Below are 17,243 nucleotides of genomic sequence, written 5' to 3'. Positions count from 1 at the left end.
ACACAAGTGATCAGTACATGTCACAAATCATTTATTTTTCCAAACATACATAAATATATTTATATTTCACTTTGGCAGCAGAAACTATACTTTACATGAAAAATCAATTTTAAAATAGAGGTTCATCAACTCTTCCACAGTTGCACTATGCTGTTAACCTTGTTACATATACAGAGAATCACAGTGGGACCATAAAATTATACATCTTATATTTGAATATCCTGTATGAATTGCTGCTGCTAAGTCACTTCAGTTGTGTCTGACTCTGTGCAACCCCATAGACAGCAGCCCACCGGGCTCCCCTGTCCCTGGGATTCTCCAGGCAGGAACACTGGAGTGGGTTGCCATTTCCTTCTCCAATGCGTGAAAGTAAAAAGTGAAAGTGAAGTCGCTCAGTCCTGTCCAACTCTTAGAGACCCCATGGACTGCAGCCTACCAGGCTCCTCCGTCCATGGGATTTTCCAGGCAAGAGTACTGGAGTGGGTTGCCATTGAATTGAGGATGAAACATACTTGTGCACTTAACTTCTATAGTCTTGTACTGATGGGTTTCATTTTCAGAGCTAAATATTATAGTCATTAATGATAACACACACACATACAGCCCGAGGCTATTATAAACTAGTCTTAATATCTGTTTAGATAAATATTGAACACCCACTATGTGCTTAGCACTGTGCTAGGCACTTCAAAGTGAACTGGGGTAACAACAGATATATATAGCCTCAGTCTTCCATGCCCTTGTATGCCCAGTCAAATCATTTTTGTTTGAATGAGGCATTACCCAGTTGAGTTGTCAGAGTGAGCTGTTTTGAAGTTCAGAGACCTGTATCATCTGAAATAGGGAAGGTTTCAGAGGCCTGCTTGATGGCAGACTTCAGCATAGCACGTTTTGGATCTAAGAGATGTATATAAACAGCTTGGTAATCTTGGAGATTCAGTATCTCAAAAACATTCAGGAATTCCTGTCAAAAATCCTTAGCCTTCAGGCAAGGACTGTACTTAGGAAGTTGATAGGTAGCAATGGCAGAGAACATGTAAGTTGTTAATGTGCTGTATCATGGAAATGTTGACTGAGGGGTGGGCTTGGTGTAAGAGGCAGTCTCCTTTTCCAGTAACTTTTTGGAGGGCCCAGGGATTCCCCTGTTGCTGCTGATGTGAGAGAAACAGCTGGAGGGGTTCAAGGCTGCCATCTAGAGATTTTTTTCGCCATCCAGGCTGCCTTTCATTGTGCCAAGTTTAAGATCAGACACCACCAGGAAAATCCTCCTTAGTGGCATGGGAGCAGAGTTGTGGAGTTTTCTGTTTTAGTTAATTTCGTTTTACCAGACCAGTACACAAGGTCTGATTACTTTTCAGAATTAAGCAAGGCCTCTGGGTGTCTGGCAGAGGAGAGGTCTACAGAGAGATTGGAAAGGGAGAGAACAGAGGAAAGGAAAGATGTAGTTTTTAAGAAAAGTACATACGGAGCCACTGGGGAGGCCAACTGTCATTAATGAGCCTCCATTGTCTCCAGAGCCATCAAGATGGGAGACCTTTGTTGAAAAGTAAATTTGACTTTTGACTCGCTTCTGTTGAGTCTGGACTCCATATTTCCCCCCAGCTGGAGAATTTTACTTGCTAAGGATGATATGAAAGGAGGTGTTCCTTCAAGAGGGCACTTTCTGCCCAAATAATGTTACTTCCTACAAGTTTATCCTCAGACTTATTCTCAACTCCTTTGCACCCTTACGTGATCTTACATTAGTTGTCAAAACAGTAGATTTGAGATGAGGTGATAGAGGAAGTTACTGTTTCTTCTGGCATCCCACATCACGTTGGATTCCCAGTCTAAATTGTTTCCTGCCAGCTCCCGTGATCTTACACGTTGGAATCACCCAACAGAGGGACAGAATTCATGCTCCTTTCTTTCTGTTTTCAGTGAAGCATCTTAAAATATTTTTCCTCAAAATCTTGTAATAAACCCAGCTTACATATTGAGATTCTTTCCCATATCAATTTACTGATGAAAGTTTGCTACCCAGGTTTTTAGTGGTCTGAGAAGTGTGAAGTGGTAATGGGTATAAGCCTGGGTGGCTATTTTAGATGCATTCTAAACAGTAGGACAGTTTCTTTCATTTGGTTTACTAATACAGCTGTATAATTCAGAGAAACTGTAAATCAAAATTTCTTACTTTTGGCAAACACCAGGTTGTGCTGGTTAGTTGTAATAACAGAGTAAACCCTCTACATTTTTGAGCAGTGTGTCCCTCCTAAAATCCCTAGGACTCAAATACCATAGAGTATGTCCTTTTACCTCACAACAGGATGAACAATCAAGATGGGTTGCAACATAGGCAGAAGGCTGGGTTCACTCACTTCCTAAAACCAGTTTCAAGGTAAGTTCCAGATTTTATGCTAAGGACCATGGGGTGGGGTGGAGGCTTAGAGTCAAGGCCAGTTGATAAAACCTAGTGAGACGAGCCTTGCTTTCCATCTCACTCCTCTGCACGGTTTCATCTTGACTCTAGCCAGTTAGACTAGTAACTCGATTTTAATGACACAGTAAACCCAACCAGAGGCTTCTCTGGTGGCTCTCTTCTCTTGACTGACGGAGCCAGTCAAGAATCCGCCTCCAATGCGGGAGACCTGGGTTTGATCCCTAGGTTGGGAAGCTCTCCTGGAGCAGGATATAGCAACCCACTCCAGTATTCTTGCCTGGAGAATCCCCATGGACAGAGGAGACTGGTGGGCTGCAGTCCATGGAGTTCTAAAGAGTCGGACATGACTGAGCAACTAAGCACAGCAAAGCCCAAACAGATGGCAAAAATGCCCATTAGTTGAGACAAGTTTGATTACGGTTTCTAGAAGTTTTTTTTAAAGTGAAGGGAGCATTGTGCATTTGTTGTAGGCTGATTATTTGATTTAAAAAGAAACCTGTAGTACTGTACAAACAGCATCAACTTGAAATAGCCTGAATGCTGCTGACAAGCAAACAGTGATTCTTTTAGCAATAAGGCTTAGAACTTAGAATAACTTACTTAGAACTTCCAATAACATGAAAGCTGTGTTGTGTTTTTGATACTTCTTAAAGTACACAAAGAAGGGGGAATTATTTTATTCATTTTTTTTATGGCGAAAATGTCTCAAAGCAAAGATTAGAGATTTTAATATGTTTTATAATTTGAAGAAAAACATCAAATTTGAAGGTCATTAGAAAGATAAAATTTGGATTTTACTTTAGAGGAACACATTTCATGTGAAAAGTCACAATTTGCTTCGTGCCAAGAACAAGACGAATCCTTTACACATACATGATAGTCTTACACAGCAAGGTTTTAAAAATAATTTACATTAAATGGCAAGTTACATGAAATTCTGGCCTATTTCAGGTATTCAGGGTATACATTTTCTTTTAAGGAGATTTGTTTTCAAATAGTGAAATAGAACCACTAATGCTTCTAATCTGCAAGCAATATCAAGAAAGCTATGTATAATAAATACATAGGTACAGTGTCAGTACAAACCTCGTAAAATAAATAAACACCAACTCAGTCTACTTTTGCGTTAGAAACATGGTTAAGTTTCTTACTAAGATGCCACAACTCAGTAGATACGTTATTCTAAATTCATTTTGTAGAAACCAAAAGTCTGTGAATATAAGCAATAAACATAAAAAACCCAACATCATTCTATATGTAAAAAGAAGCCACTATAGAGGAGTTCACAATGGTACACAATATAGAGAGTAAGTTGCATTACTTTTTAATGAGTCCTAGAGGACATATTCACACTTGCAATGCCCCAAAGCTTCCAATTCTTATCCATAATAGGTATGACTAAACTAGCCTGCTTGATTTCTTACCTCTGTGCATCTTGTTCCCAGTTTTCTAAGTCAGGTCAGCAAACTGTGGCCCTTGAGCCAAATCCCAGCCTGCCACCTGCTTTTGTGTGGCTGTTGAACTAAGAATAGTTTACATTTTTAAATGATTTTTCAAAAAATCTGAAGAGGAATATTTATGCCATGGGAAAATGACATACCATTCCAATTCCACTGTCTTTAAATAGTTTTCTTGGATCACAGCCACGTTCAGTCATGTATGTATCATCTATGGCTGCTTCTGCATTAAGCTGAGCCATTGCTACAGAGACCGTTTGGCCCATAAGAATGAAGATATTTACTGACTAGCCCTTTACAAAAGTTTGCTGACTCCTGTTCTAAGTCAATTATTGCAAGCTTAGCGGTGGTTTTTCCAACTGTTGACGTGTAAAATGGCAGTCTGCTGGGCTTCTTTGCTTCATTCAGCAGGAAGCCAGTTGATAGCAAGCCCTGTACCATTTTGCTTGATCTCAGCGTAGACCTTGTATCAAGAGTTCAGAAATCATAAGTTTCCAGTTTTGTTTATGAAAATAAGGGAATTATATTTGTCTCCATTATGTTCCTTCTTGATTTTAACTTCTTGCCAAAAGATCTTCACCTGTAAAGTTGTATACATGGGCTTATTAGTATTAATATCTTCAAAGTGAAGCAGCCGGAACAATTCACAGTGTAGCAAGGTTTAGGGATGTTCAACCAACAGAAACCCACAGCTCTGGTGGCTGGGTTTGAGGCAGAGAATATTTCCTATAAACTCATAGTGTTAGAACGTGATGTTCCTGGGAGGTGGAACATTAGGCTATTTCTGCCCTGGAACACCACATTCTTTAGAAAGTTTTTTAACCACAATCAAACTGTTCAGCTTTTTTTTTTTTTTCCTTCTTTTTTTGAAAGGTGGACTTCTTTCAACTGGTTAAATATATTACTTAAGGTAAATAATTACTTGTTTAGAAATTCTTAGATTATTATTAGGGGGTAACTCTTGAAAGTTTAGAGGTGAATATTACAGAACAAATAACATGAAATATGTTGCTCATAAAGCAATAACAATACTAAACTTGTTTTCTTATGAGCATATACAGAAAGGCCCTTCTTTTTTCACAAGTGCTCTTTCTTGGAGACACTATTTGTAAAGTTAATAATATGGGACGTATATTACCATATATACGTCTATGCACCAATGGCTATTATTCTTTCAATAACTGTTAAAGAGAACCTTCCCCAAATTTAGGGAAAGAGGTCAACTGACTGATTATGAATTTCTGCTTATGATAGGAAAATTGAATCCAAAGGCAATCATCGAAATCACCGCCACCTTCCCTATTCTCATAAAATATAAGCAACTAGTAATGCTCATTAGAGCAAGCACATTATTTTGAAGTCAGATTTCTAATGGAGTTGTATTACGTACTTATTAATCTGGCACAGGCAGGGCTCTTTCTCTGCCAAGTGTAATTTCACTCTATCATTAACGGAGGTTATAACAAAGAGGTGGGAGGTGTGCATAACATTTTCACATATATAATTTATTTGATGCTAAGTTCTTGATATGGAGAACAATATTTGAAATTCTGATCATTCTCTTTACTGTGTGCTCATAGACCCACTACTATGATGAGTAATTTTCCAAAAGCTGGAGAGGCTCAACATGGTGCTTAGTCCTAAAGCTCACTTAGTTCTTGGAGAAGAAGGCACTGTCTCAGTGACACTGTCACTGAGAAGGAAAGTAAGTTGAGTCTGGAACTTTAAAAATAAGATACCAGGAAATTCTCTGGTGGTCCAGTGGTTAGGACTTTGCACTTTCACTGCCGAGGACCCGGGTTCAATACCTGGTCAGGGAACTAAGAGGAAGGAAGGTGGTAATAAAGATACCTACAAAAAAAAAAAAAGGGTAGTGTGTGGAATGCCAGAAGTACCACAACAGAAAATGGGTGCTGAGCCTTCTCAGAGTCTGGAACAGCCCAGGGTTTCACTGCTCTGTGCAGATTCAGTATTATCTGATGCTGAATGATGTGGACTGCTGCCACGGTGCTGAGGTTTCTTTCTGGTGAGTCTTTGCATCCAGAACCTAAACAGCCCTGACGGGATAGGGGGTGTGCAGAAGCTCTGGAGAAGGTGGTTTCCTGGGTTTCACTATGTCTGTTTTGAAAGAGCTTTCTTTGTAAGTGTATCTGGGGCACCAGTTGTTTCAGGAGGTTGCTTCTTAAACATCGGCTCAATATGGGCTCTTGTAAGTCAGATGTGGCCCCATCAAGAGGTATCAGTAAATTCTTTTAATTGTGAGCTATAATTTTATATAAGAAATACCTGATTGTGATGCAGACAGATGCTGCTGTGTAATATAAGCAACAATGCCTTCACCATGCTGTTGGTCTCTCAAGGATTTTAAATCTTAGAACTCTATGATGGAACAGGTGAAAAGAGGGCTTTAATAATCCCTTGAGTTCTTTATTCAGGATTTGAAATATATCAACTGGAATTCCATCACCTCCACTAGCTTTGTTCGTAGTGATGCTTCCTAAGGCCCACTTGACTCACATTCCAGGATGTCTGGCTCTAGGTGAGTGATCACACCATCATGATTATCTGGGTCATGAAGATCTTTTTTGTACAATTCTTCTGTGTATTCTTGCCACCTCTTAATATCTTCTGCTTCTATTAGGTCCCTACCATTTCTATCTTTTATTGAGCCCATCTTTGCATGAAATGTTCCCTTGGTATAATTTTCTTGAAGAGATCTCGTCTTTCCCATTCTATTGTTTTCCTCTGTTTCTTTGCATTGATCGCTGAGGACGGCCTTCTTATCTCTTCCTGCTATTCTTTGGAACTCTGCATTCAAATGGGTATATCTTTCCTTTTCTCCTTTGCTTTTCACTTTCCTTCTTTTCACAGCTCTTTGTAAGGCCTCCTCAGACAGCCATTTTGCTTTTATGCATTTCTTTTTCTTGGGGATGGTCTTGATTCCTGTCTCCTGTACAATGTCACATACCTCCATCCATAGTTCATCAGGCACTCTGTCTATCAGATCTAGCCCCTTAAATCTATTTCTCACTTACTCCGTATACTCATAAGGGATTTGATTTAGGTCATACCTGAATGGTCTAGTGGTTTTCTCCACTTTCTTTAATTTCAGCCTGAATTTGGCAGTAAGGAGTTCATGATCCAAGCCACAGTCAGCTCCTGGTCTTGGTTTTGCTGACTGTATAGAGCTTCTTCATCTTTGGCTGCAAAGAATATAATCAGTCTGATTGTGATGTCAACCATCTGGTGATGTCCATGTGTAAGTCTTCTCTTGTGTTGTTGGAAGAGGGTGTTTGCTGTGACCAGCGCGTTCTCTTGGCAGAGCTCTATTAGTCTTTGCCCTGCTTCATTCTGTACTCCAAGGCCAAATTTGCCTGTTACTCCAAGTGTTTCTTGATTTCCTACTTTTGCATTCCAGTCCCCTATAATGAAAAGGACATCTTTTTTGGGTGTTAGTTCTAGAAGGTCTTGAAGGTCTTCATAGAACTGTTCAACTTCAGCTTCTTCAGTGTTACTGGTCAGAGCATAGACTTGGATTACCGTGATATTGAATATGCCAGCAAATTTGGAAAACTCAGCAGTTTCATTCCAGTCCCAAAGAAAGGCAATGCCAAAGAATGCTCAAACTACCACACAGTTGCATTCATCTCACACAGTAATAAAGTAATGCTTAAAATTCTCCAAGCCAGGCTTCAGCAACATGTGAACCGTGAACTTCCAGATGTTCAAGCTGGTTTTAGAAAAGGCAGAGGAACCAGAGATCAAATTGCCAACATCTGCTGGATCATGGAAAAAGCAAGAGAATTCCAGCAAAACATCTACTTCTGCTTTATTGACTATGCCAAAGCATTTGACTGTGTGGATCACAATAAACTGTGGAAAATTCTGAAAGAGCCACCTGACCACCTGACCTGCCTCTTGAGAAACCTGTATGCAGGTCAGGAAGCAACAGTTAGAACTGGACATGGAACAACAGACTGGTTCCAAATAGGAAAGGAAGTACGTCAAGGCTGTATATTGTCACCCTGCTTATTTAACTTATATTCAGAGTACATCATGAGAAATGCCGGGCTGGAATAAGCACAAGCTGGAATCAAGATTGCCGGGAGAAATATCAATAACCTCAGATATGCAGATGACACCACCCTTATGGCAGAAAGTGAAGAGGAACACAAAAGCCTCTTGATGAAAGTGAAAGAGAAGAGTGAAAAAGTTTGCTTAAAGCTCAACATTCATAAAACGAAGATCATGGCATCCGGTCCCATCACTTCATGGGAAATAGATGGGGAAACAGTGGAAACAGTGGCTGACTTTATTTTTTGGGGGCTCCAAAATTGCTGCAGATGGTGATTGCAGCCATGAAATTAAAAGACGCTTACTCCTTGGAAGGAAAGTTATGACCAGCCTAGACAGCATATTCAAAACCAGAGACATTACTTTGCCAACAAAGGTCCGTCTAGTCAAGGCTATGGTTTTTCCAGTGGTCATGTATGGATGTGAGAGTTGGACTATAAAGAAAGCTGAGCACTGAAGAATTGATGCTTTTGAACTGTGTTGTTGGAGAAGACTCTTGAGTATCCCTTGGACTGCAAGGAGATCCAACCAGTCCATCCTAAAGGAGATCAGTCCTGGGTGTTCATTGGAAGGACTGATGTTGAAGCTGAAACTCCAGTACTCTGGCTACCTCATGCGAAGAGCTGACTCATTTGAAAAGACTGTGATGCTGGGGAAGTTTGAGGGCAGGAGAAGGGGATGACAGAGGATGAGATGGCTGGATGGCATCACCGACTCAATGGACATGGGTTTGGGTGGACTCCAGGAATTGGTGATGGACAGGGAGGCCTGGTGTGCTGCGGTTCATGGGGTCGTAAAGAGTCGGACACGACTGAGTGTCTGAACTGAACTGAACTAAGTTCATTAAGAAGCTAAGTGAAAGAAGAGATCTATGTTTGGTTTCCTCACATGCCTTTTTAAAAAAATTCAGATTCCATTTAAATAGTTTAAAACAATGAAATTTACTCTGTATATGAATACCAAGCAGTGAGCTGGCAACCAAAGGCATGATTACTTCAGGCTGTTATGTCATTTTGCTTTCTTTTTAGTCATCACAACTTGCATGCCAGATTTTAATTTTTTCATTGAGTCAGAAGAAATGGAGGTTGTTCAGGCTAAATCAGAGCTAAATTAGAAGAACAGCAAACTAAAAATCCAAAGAATGAAAACAGAATGACCCACAGCAGTCCTTTGAGAATGTTCATGTGAATTACCAGTAATTAAGACAGTTCTATGTCTGATGAAATAAAGCTACCGCAGTTTGGGCAAGTTTGTTGTCCTCTTGTTGCCTTTGGTTATCTACAAAATAAGGAGATCTGAAATCATCAGTGCTGAAGTCGTGTGTATCTTCAAAGCCCCCTTTCTCTAGGGTACCATCCCTACCTGCCTCAGGAACATCCTCCTCCAGGAAAAGACAAAAGAGAGTGTACACACTTATGTCTTAGTATAGGTGACGCTGCAGTGACTCAGGATACCTGGGTAAACCGTGCTGTCTTGCTCACTGTCGGTAGTCTATGGTGTCACTGGAAGGCAAGCCACCCACAGGTTTCTCTTCCTTGTTTTGGACGTTTTCTGAGGCTAAAACCTGAGAAGGTGATGTGGGCCCTCGGGGCTGTTTAGTCTTAGTGAGTTTCTTGAGTTCGCTTGCAAAAGAGATGCCTTTTTTTTTATCTTCTCGAGATGCCTGTGGAAAATGAGAACCTTCCCTTAATATTAGGTTAAAGAGACTGTATCAGAGAGAGCCCTTTGTTGTTCTCTATCTAGTAGGTAGAGCTTTTTCGAAAGGGGAACCCCCCACCCCCCAGCCACCTCAGGACTGCTTACACCCAGAGGGAAGACATTTCTTTCCACACAGTAAAAACAGGCAAACAACATTCTTTCCACTAGTGTCCTCGACTCGGGAACTTCCTTCTGGCTTTCACTAGCTCCTGAATTTGATTATACTGTAGTTATGAAAATCAAATAGAGCAAAATAACCTTGAACTTTACCTGCACCTGTTCCTTTAGCTTAAGGATGAATTTTCCTGCACCTTTCCACTTGCTTTGAGCTTGAAACACACATTCCTGATCCAAAAGGACACGCTGGGAGGCCTTTGGGGTGGAAGATTTCCTGTTGGCAGTGTCTTTCACCACCTCTTCCAAAAGCACATAGTCACTCGGGTTGGGGTTGCTCAGGATGCTATAGGAATATTTGGCTTTGCATAAGGTCTGAAAGGTAAGTTATGATCAACAGAATAAAAACACAGGATCTCCAACACTTGCTTCCCTGTAAATGAGACTTTAAGGTGGAAAAATGTCACAGACTTTTAGACAGGGCTGGGGGGTCCTTTACAGATCATGTCATCCCACTCCTCATTTTACATTTTCACAGTTGTAGCTTATACAAACTTGTCGACATTGCCTCATTGAGCTTCACAACACCCATCCATGATTTAGATGTTACAACCCCCATTTTTCAGATAAGGAAGCGTAAGCTTAAGAGGTCAGGCATATTACAGAGGATGGACAGGTTAGTAACAGAAAAAGGACTTGAGCCAGATTTTCTGCATCCACCAAAGTTCATAGACCTGAAAGTGACCCAGACAGTGAGGAACAGAATCTTGACCCTCCAGAGCCTCTCTGGCGCACGACACTGCCTCTTCATATCAGAGTGTTGGATGTTGAAAGCATTTTAAGACTTACCTGGTCTCACTTCTCTTTTTTCTTGAGACTTATCTTTCATTTATGCAGTTACACACTCATCAAACATTTACTATGTCCCAGGTACTGTATATAGTTTGGGGAGTTCAAAGTCTATTAAAGAGACTAATATTAACCAAATTATTCTGCAATCAGTATAGCAAATAGCACTTAAATAGTGCTTACCATGTTAGGTGTTATACTAGGCAAATGTCCATTATATGTATTTACCTAATGTTCACAACAGCTATTAAGAAAGTGCTGGTACGCTAGCTTCATGTTTTCCTGTGTGGTAGCTTGGCACATGGCATTGCGCTGGAGCCCACTGGAATCTGATGTGTGAGGAATGTGCAAGATAGAAACTGGCAAATGCTACAAATTGGGGTCTTTTTTTTTTTTTTTAAGAGAGCCAATTTACCAGCACACCCATGTAACTTAAGCACAGATGGTTAAATGACTTGCCCAAGCTCTCCGAGCTAGTAAGATGTAGGGCCAGGGTTTACACTGGAGCAACCTGATCTAGAGTCTGTGCTGTGAGCCATTATGCTAACTTCTCAAGCAAGTGTTTAATAAACCACTACAGGGCTTGGAATGAAGGCAGCAGAGTTCTCTGGAGCCATATACACAGAAGGGGGCAGAGAAAACCAGAGAACAGGAGAGGGTCAGAGAGTCCTCCTACATGTTGTCGAAGGATCCCAGAGAGACGGTCACTAGGTGATGGATGATGACACTCCCGCTCTGCAGAACCACCTCCTGGCTCCGCTGTCAGGGCTTCCCAGAGAGCCTGACTCACAGCATATACTGGGCAAGTATCGTTGAAGGACCGGATACTTGCCAGCCTTACCAGGCACATGCTGCCTGGTCATGTCCCCTTTGTTCCAGAACCTTATTCCCAGAGGGAGCTGGCTGGGGGAGGGCGGGGAGGCCTTCACCTGCTGAATGACGTCCTGCGCGGTGCTGACACGCGGTGCTTTGATGACCGTGCGTGGTTGCTCTGGGGAAACGTCGTGCACCTGGACAAAGAAGCTGTCCTCCTCTGAGCTCAGGAGCATCTCCTTGTCATCTTGTGCAATGCTCTTCTCTTCCAGGTTCTATATTAAGAAAAGACAAGTCAAGTAACTGATAATGTAGAAAAAGGAAAAATCTAGTAAAAATTTGAGCTGGATCTTGGTAACGTGGAAACAACTTCTTAGCTTGATATCCCATACACTAATTACTAATTCACAAACTATCCTAGAAGGATATACATGTCATCTTAGAAGAGAAAAGTACTGTAAGTTTCTGCTAATGTTGACACACTGATAAGGTCTGGTCCCGAACAAGCCAGCAGATCTGCTCATGTTTGCTGTGGATTTTGAGTCCACAAATCAGCTAGAGATAAATTTGTAAAAAGACAATATGCTATTTTTCCAATTACTAAAATTCAAATGGGCTTCCTTGGTGGTGCTCATGGTAAAGAACCCGCCTGCCAATGCAGGAGACACAAGAGATGCTGGTTCATCCCTGGGTCGAGAAGATCCTCTGGAGGAGGGCATGGCAACCCACTCCAGTATTCTTGCCTGGAGGATCCCCTGGACAGAGGGTCGTGTAAAGTTATCTTCCACAAGGGAGCAGCATGGAGATGATGGGGAGGTGAGGCAAGGAAACAGTAGGTAATCCCATCTCAGGCTGGGAGGATTTGGCAGGAAAGTCCTCCAGTCCCCAGCATGCTTCTAGCTTAATCTCAGATCATCGCACAGAAACGATGCTAACTAACCAGAAGAATACAAGAATCAGTGTCATTGTCCTGGAAGTTCCAACCAGCCCCAGGAACCAGAATTGTCCCTATTGATATTAAGGTCAAAATGGGTAACTACCACCAGGTGGCGCCAAACTGTAGCCAGGACCAAAACGGACTGGCTCCGGGGGCTTCTCACCAATCAGCTGCACAGCCTCGCCCCAATCATTTCATTGTTCTTACAGTTGTGATCCCTAAGATTTACATACAGCTGACGTGTTTGGATTCCACTCATCAAACTATGCGTGAGGGGGAGAGAACTATCTTCTATTTTTATTACATAAAATGAGACCATAGTACATATACTGTTTTACAACTCATTTTTTCTCTACTTAAAAGGCTGTGATCAGGGACTTCTTCCCTGGTGGTCCAATGGTTGAGACTTCACCTTCCAACACAGCAAGTACCGGTTTGATCCCTGGTCAGGGAGCTAAGATCCTACATACCTCAGGGCCAAAAGCCCAAAACATAAAACAGAAGCACTATTGTAACAAATTCAATAAAGACTTTTAAAATGGTCCACATCAGAAATATCTTTTAAAAAAAGATTGTGATTATCATTTCATGTCAGCTTCTAAAGATTTTCCATAGTATGTCATTGCATTGATTACAATATATTTAACCAATTGGAGAGTGGGGTTGGGTGGTAATTCACATGACATAATTTATAATTCTGAAAGCCGGGATGTAGGTAAGCAAGACAGAAAAGTCCTAAGTTGCCGTATAAAATATCACAATGACCATGCACTACAAATGTTTCTAACAGCACTCCTTAGAGCCTTGCTAAGTCGCTTCAGTCGTGTCCGACTCTGTGCGACCCCATAGACGGCAGCCCACCAGGCTCCCCTATCCCTGGGATTCTCCAGGCAAGAACACTGGAGTGGGTTGCCATTTCCTTCTCCAATGCATGAAAGGGAAAAGTGAACGTGAAGTCGCTCAGTCATGTCCGACTCTTAGCTACCCCATGGACTGCAGCCCACCAGGCTCCTCTGTCCATGGGATTTTCCAGACAGGTTTACTGGAGTGGGGTGCCATTGCCTTCTTCACCTTAGAGCCTTACTCAGAGCTTATTGATTTTTAAGCTGTTTTCAGTCACATTAGAAGCCACAGATTATGACCATAACAATAACCCTCATTTGCATATTCCTTTATAGTTTACTAAGCATTTTTCTACATTTTGTCTACATGTTTGACTTGAGTCTCATAATTTTTTGAGCCAAGCAGGGAAGTTTCTATCATATGTGCATGCTAAGTTGCTTCAGTCATGTCTGACTCTTTGTGACCCTATGTGTTGTAGCCCACCAGGCTCCTCTGTTCATGGGATTCCCCAGGCAAAAATACTGGAGTGAGTTGCCATGCCCTCCTCCAGGGGATCTTCTCGACCTAGGGACCTAATCTGGGTCTCCACTGACTTCTGCACTGTAGACTTCTGCATTGATCCTTTACCGCTGAGCCACCGGGGAAGCCCAGTTTCTATCATAGATTTTGCAAATATGTACATAGAGGTTTACAGAATTCAGATGATACTTTGAAGGTCACCTATCTAATTGTCAGAGCCAGGTTTGTCTCATTTCAAATCCAGAGGTGTCAGAGGAGAGCATATTGACCATAGGAAGATACCTAACAGCTTGAGAGCCCAGGAAACAAGAAAATTATACAAAGCAGACAGGCAGGATCCGAGGTCAAAGACAGCAGCTTGGGGACTTTTAACATACGGACAAACTGCTTACATAGCTTCCTAGTTTCACAGAGTAGACTAAGTGGAAATACTTATAGCCCAAATCTATCAATTATACCAGCCTCTGCTTCCATTCAGTAAGTGCTGAATTCATTTAGTCAATCAGTAAATTCGTATTGTGTGTCACTGTGCAGCTGGTAAGCCTAGATACATGAAATATGATTTGTTATCTTTTGAGACATATTTCAGTCATTTCAAACTTTCCTCTCAACAAGGCATATAAAAGGAGACCTCCTTGCTACATTATACTCATCAGAAAATGCTTGTTAGCCTTCCGCTCTACTATAGCCTTCTCTTTCCAAAATGCTTCTGTTCTACCAGCCTTTATTAAGCATTTATTCCTGACATCTCTACTGCTTATTGTCATATACATTTTAATTGCATACGGGGCAGCCCTGGCCTCCCAGTCCTTCCAACCATGTGATGAAGACCCATCGTGACACTCGGCAGTCCGCCCATTGCTGCTCACTGCCTCCCGTGGTGCTGGGCATGGAGGACCCATGAGCACTGACTCACCTCCAGCCTGGGCAGCATGGGGTGGTGGAAAGAATACTGGCCGGGGAGCCATAAGACTTCAGTTCTTTCCACTTCTCACCCTGTCATAATCTAACCTCTCTGAACCTGCTTCCTTTGTGTAGAATGGTTTGCATTATATCGTAAGATGATTCAAAATATTGGGTGCTTGAGAGCGTTAAACACTGTAATCATGATGCAATAAATACTAACTTTAATATGAGTTTAAAAATTCACTGAAATTGTCACTTCTAGGATACTTTTTGGGTTTTTTTGGCTAGGCCATGCAGCAGGCAGGATCTTATTAACAGTTCCTGGACCAGGGATCGAATCAGTGCCCCCTGCATTTGGAGCATGGGGTTTTAACCACTGGACTTCCAGGGAAGTCCCTAGCGTACTCTTTTACATGTGACAATTAGAAATAGGAAAAAAAAATTAGAGAGAAATAAAAGATGGCTTCAAAAGCCGAGGTAAGCCCTCTCCTCTGATATTTTCTTCTACAGCTTTTATGATTAGAATTGCTTCTCCACCATCTTAGTACTTTGTACCTGTCTGATGAGGAGAAGACGCTAGGGAGATAATTACATTTCTTGGCTTACAGGAAGTGTCCTTTTATGATCTAAGACAAGGTTAGCAGGGAACACAGAGGCTCTGGTTCCTAGAGAAGCTGGAGGGCAGTGAGGCTGCAGGCCATGCTCATAGTTACGTAGAGAGTAGAAAATAGCACACGATGCTGAAATGGGCTCTTTATCATCTCTGTGTTTTAGTAAGCATGGACCAGCAGTGGGCATTTTATGACATCTCCTTTTCATGCCCCCAAGAGGCAGATCATGTGCCTAGAACAGGGCCTGGCACAATTAGGTGCTCAATAAATATTTGTTTAATCAGATTGTTGAACTGCTTCAACTGCTTTATTGTTGATTTATCATAAGGCATTATTATCTATGTAATGACCTTATATGTCATTTTAAAAAATGGCAGTCAATTAGTGGGCTGATATAAGTCTATTAAGTGAGCGACTTCACTTTCACTTTTCACTTTCACGCATTGGAGAAGGAAACGGCAACCCACTCCAGTGTTCTTGCCTGGAGAATCCCAGGGACGGGGGAGCCTGGCGGGCTTCTGTCTATGGGGTCGCACAGAGTCGGACACGACTGAAGCGACTTAGCAGCAGCAGCATAAGTCTATTAGAAGAAAAGTGCTCCATCAGCAAGCCCCATTAGGAGTCCCCCAGTCTGGAGTCAACAGACAGTACTGTTTCCATTATCAGAATGATCATGGGAATATTAGGGACCATAATATAATCTGCAACAAATTCAGACCAAAGCTGAGAGGTTATTCTTACCTTGTGTAATCTTATGGAATATTTTCAAAGAAATGCTGTTGTTTCATGAATTAACAAAAAAACCTTTTATTAGCTAAAACTTGAACAGGCACTAACGGGAGGGCAACCAACCCCCAAATGCAAAATGCCTACAGACCTTCCATTACACAGTAGTGACCCTTACAGCAAGGTCTTCACATACCCAGGTAAAACACTGGACGCTACACTGATGACATGCTTAAGGAATTCTTTGAGTTCTTTCTCCCTTTGTTTCCTAACAGATGATTTTTAAACCAAATTTCTATAACTTAACCTTCTGAATATGTGCAGAAGAATAAAATCAATTCTCCACATTTACTTAAGACTATAAAGCAAGTTGCAGTGACAAGAAGTTCTGAATTTGAGGGAGGCGGCCAGTGGTGAGGTAGTGAGTTACATACGAGCTGTTACTGTGTAGGCTGTCCCAGGACACACTTACTTCCTGCTGGGTTTTTAAGACAATCCTGCCAACATATCCCTCTTCTGGAAACCAGCTGCTTAAAATCTGCATGATCTCTTCTTCTGGACCAATGGCTCTCTGGAATGGTTGTTTCCTACATTCATTCTTCTCTTTAGATATGAAATATTTTTCCTCCATTAAAAAATAGTCTGTGGCAATGGGTTTGGTATCTTGATCCATAATGAGAATCTAAAGAAAGAGCAAAGGCCAGTTTAGGCACACTTCTGAAGAGTAGCAAAAACTTTAAACCCAAACAAGTCTACTCTCTTGGGGTTCAGATAAGTTTGATTTGCAATTTATAAATGAAACCTACCCTGCAGTGTTGCATAACTCTTTCTGGAAGATCTTAGAATTCTCTTACGTCCAAAAAGAATTGTTTATGTTCATTCTGGGCAATGAAACAATTTATTCATAATTGCCAGCCAGCAAAACTGTTTTTCCCACTGATGGAATAAGAGCTCTTAATGAATTAAAAACTTTAGGTTTTTCAATCTATGAACTTAGCTCTTTGTAATCTTGCAACGCAAGACCAAAGGCAAAGAACCCAGTCCAGCTTTTACCAAGATAATCTCCCATTCTCACGTTAGAAATACTCAATCATCTTCTAATCTCATCTGATCTAAGTTCCTGGGAATTCCCCTTTCAATAAAGTCTTGACAGTGTTCCTAGAGGCCTGTTTTCTCTATTGGCTACTGACCCTGACAGTTGAAATGGTTGAGACCAGGCTGGGGAGCCAAACAGACTTGGGTCTGAGGCCTGTGTTTAGTACTTACGGGCTATGAAG

At 41.5% G+C, this 17,243-nt stretch overlaps 1 protein-coding gene and 1 non-coding gene across 2 annotated transcripts in view; one reads left to right on the top strand and one right to left on the bottom strand.

The window, feature by feature from the left end:
* Window positions 1-3,314: 3,314 nt before the first annotated feature.
* Window positions 3,315-17,243, bottom strand: part of PLCE1 (phospholipase C epsilon 1) — a 329,527-nt gene continuing 315,598 nt past the window's right edge. Inside the window, exons 28-32 of the mRNA XM_068961526.1 lie at window positions 16,439-16,648; window positions 11,541-11,699; window positions 9,919-10,137; window positions 9,405-9,613; window positions 3,315-4,456 (exon numbers count right to left, since the gene is read on the bottom strand). Of these exons, the coding sequence (XP_068817627.1) occupies window positions 9,428-9,613; window positions 9,919-10,137; window positions 11,541-11,699; window positions 16,439-16,648 (774 nt within the window). The 3' untranslated portion in view covers window positions 3,315-4,456; window positions 9,405-9,427. The remainder of the gene's footprint in view (window positions 4,457-9,404; window positions 9,614-9,918; window positions 10,138-11,540; window positions 11,700-16,438; window positions 16,649-17,243) is intronic.
* Window positions 5,624-5,696, top strand: TRNAE-UUC (transfer RNA glutamic acid (anticodon UUC)). Its single transcript has one exon. It is a non-coding gene; the product is annotated as a tRNA-Glu (tRNA).

The sequence above is a fragment of the Capricornis sumatraensis genome, chromosome 23 (genome assembly GCF_032405125.1).
Source record: "Capricornis sumatraensis isolate serow.1 chromosome 23, serow.2, whole genome shotgun sequence".
Lineage (NCBI taxonomy): Eukaryota > Metazoa > Chordata > Mammalia > Artiodactyla > Bovidae > Capricornis > Capricornis sumatraensis.
The sequence above is the reverse complement of the archived record's forward strand: the minus strand, read 5'-3'. Positions and strand labels throughout refer to the sequence as shown.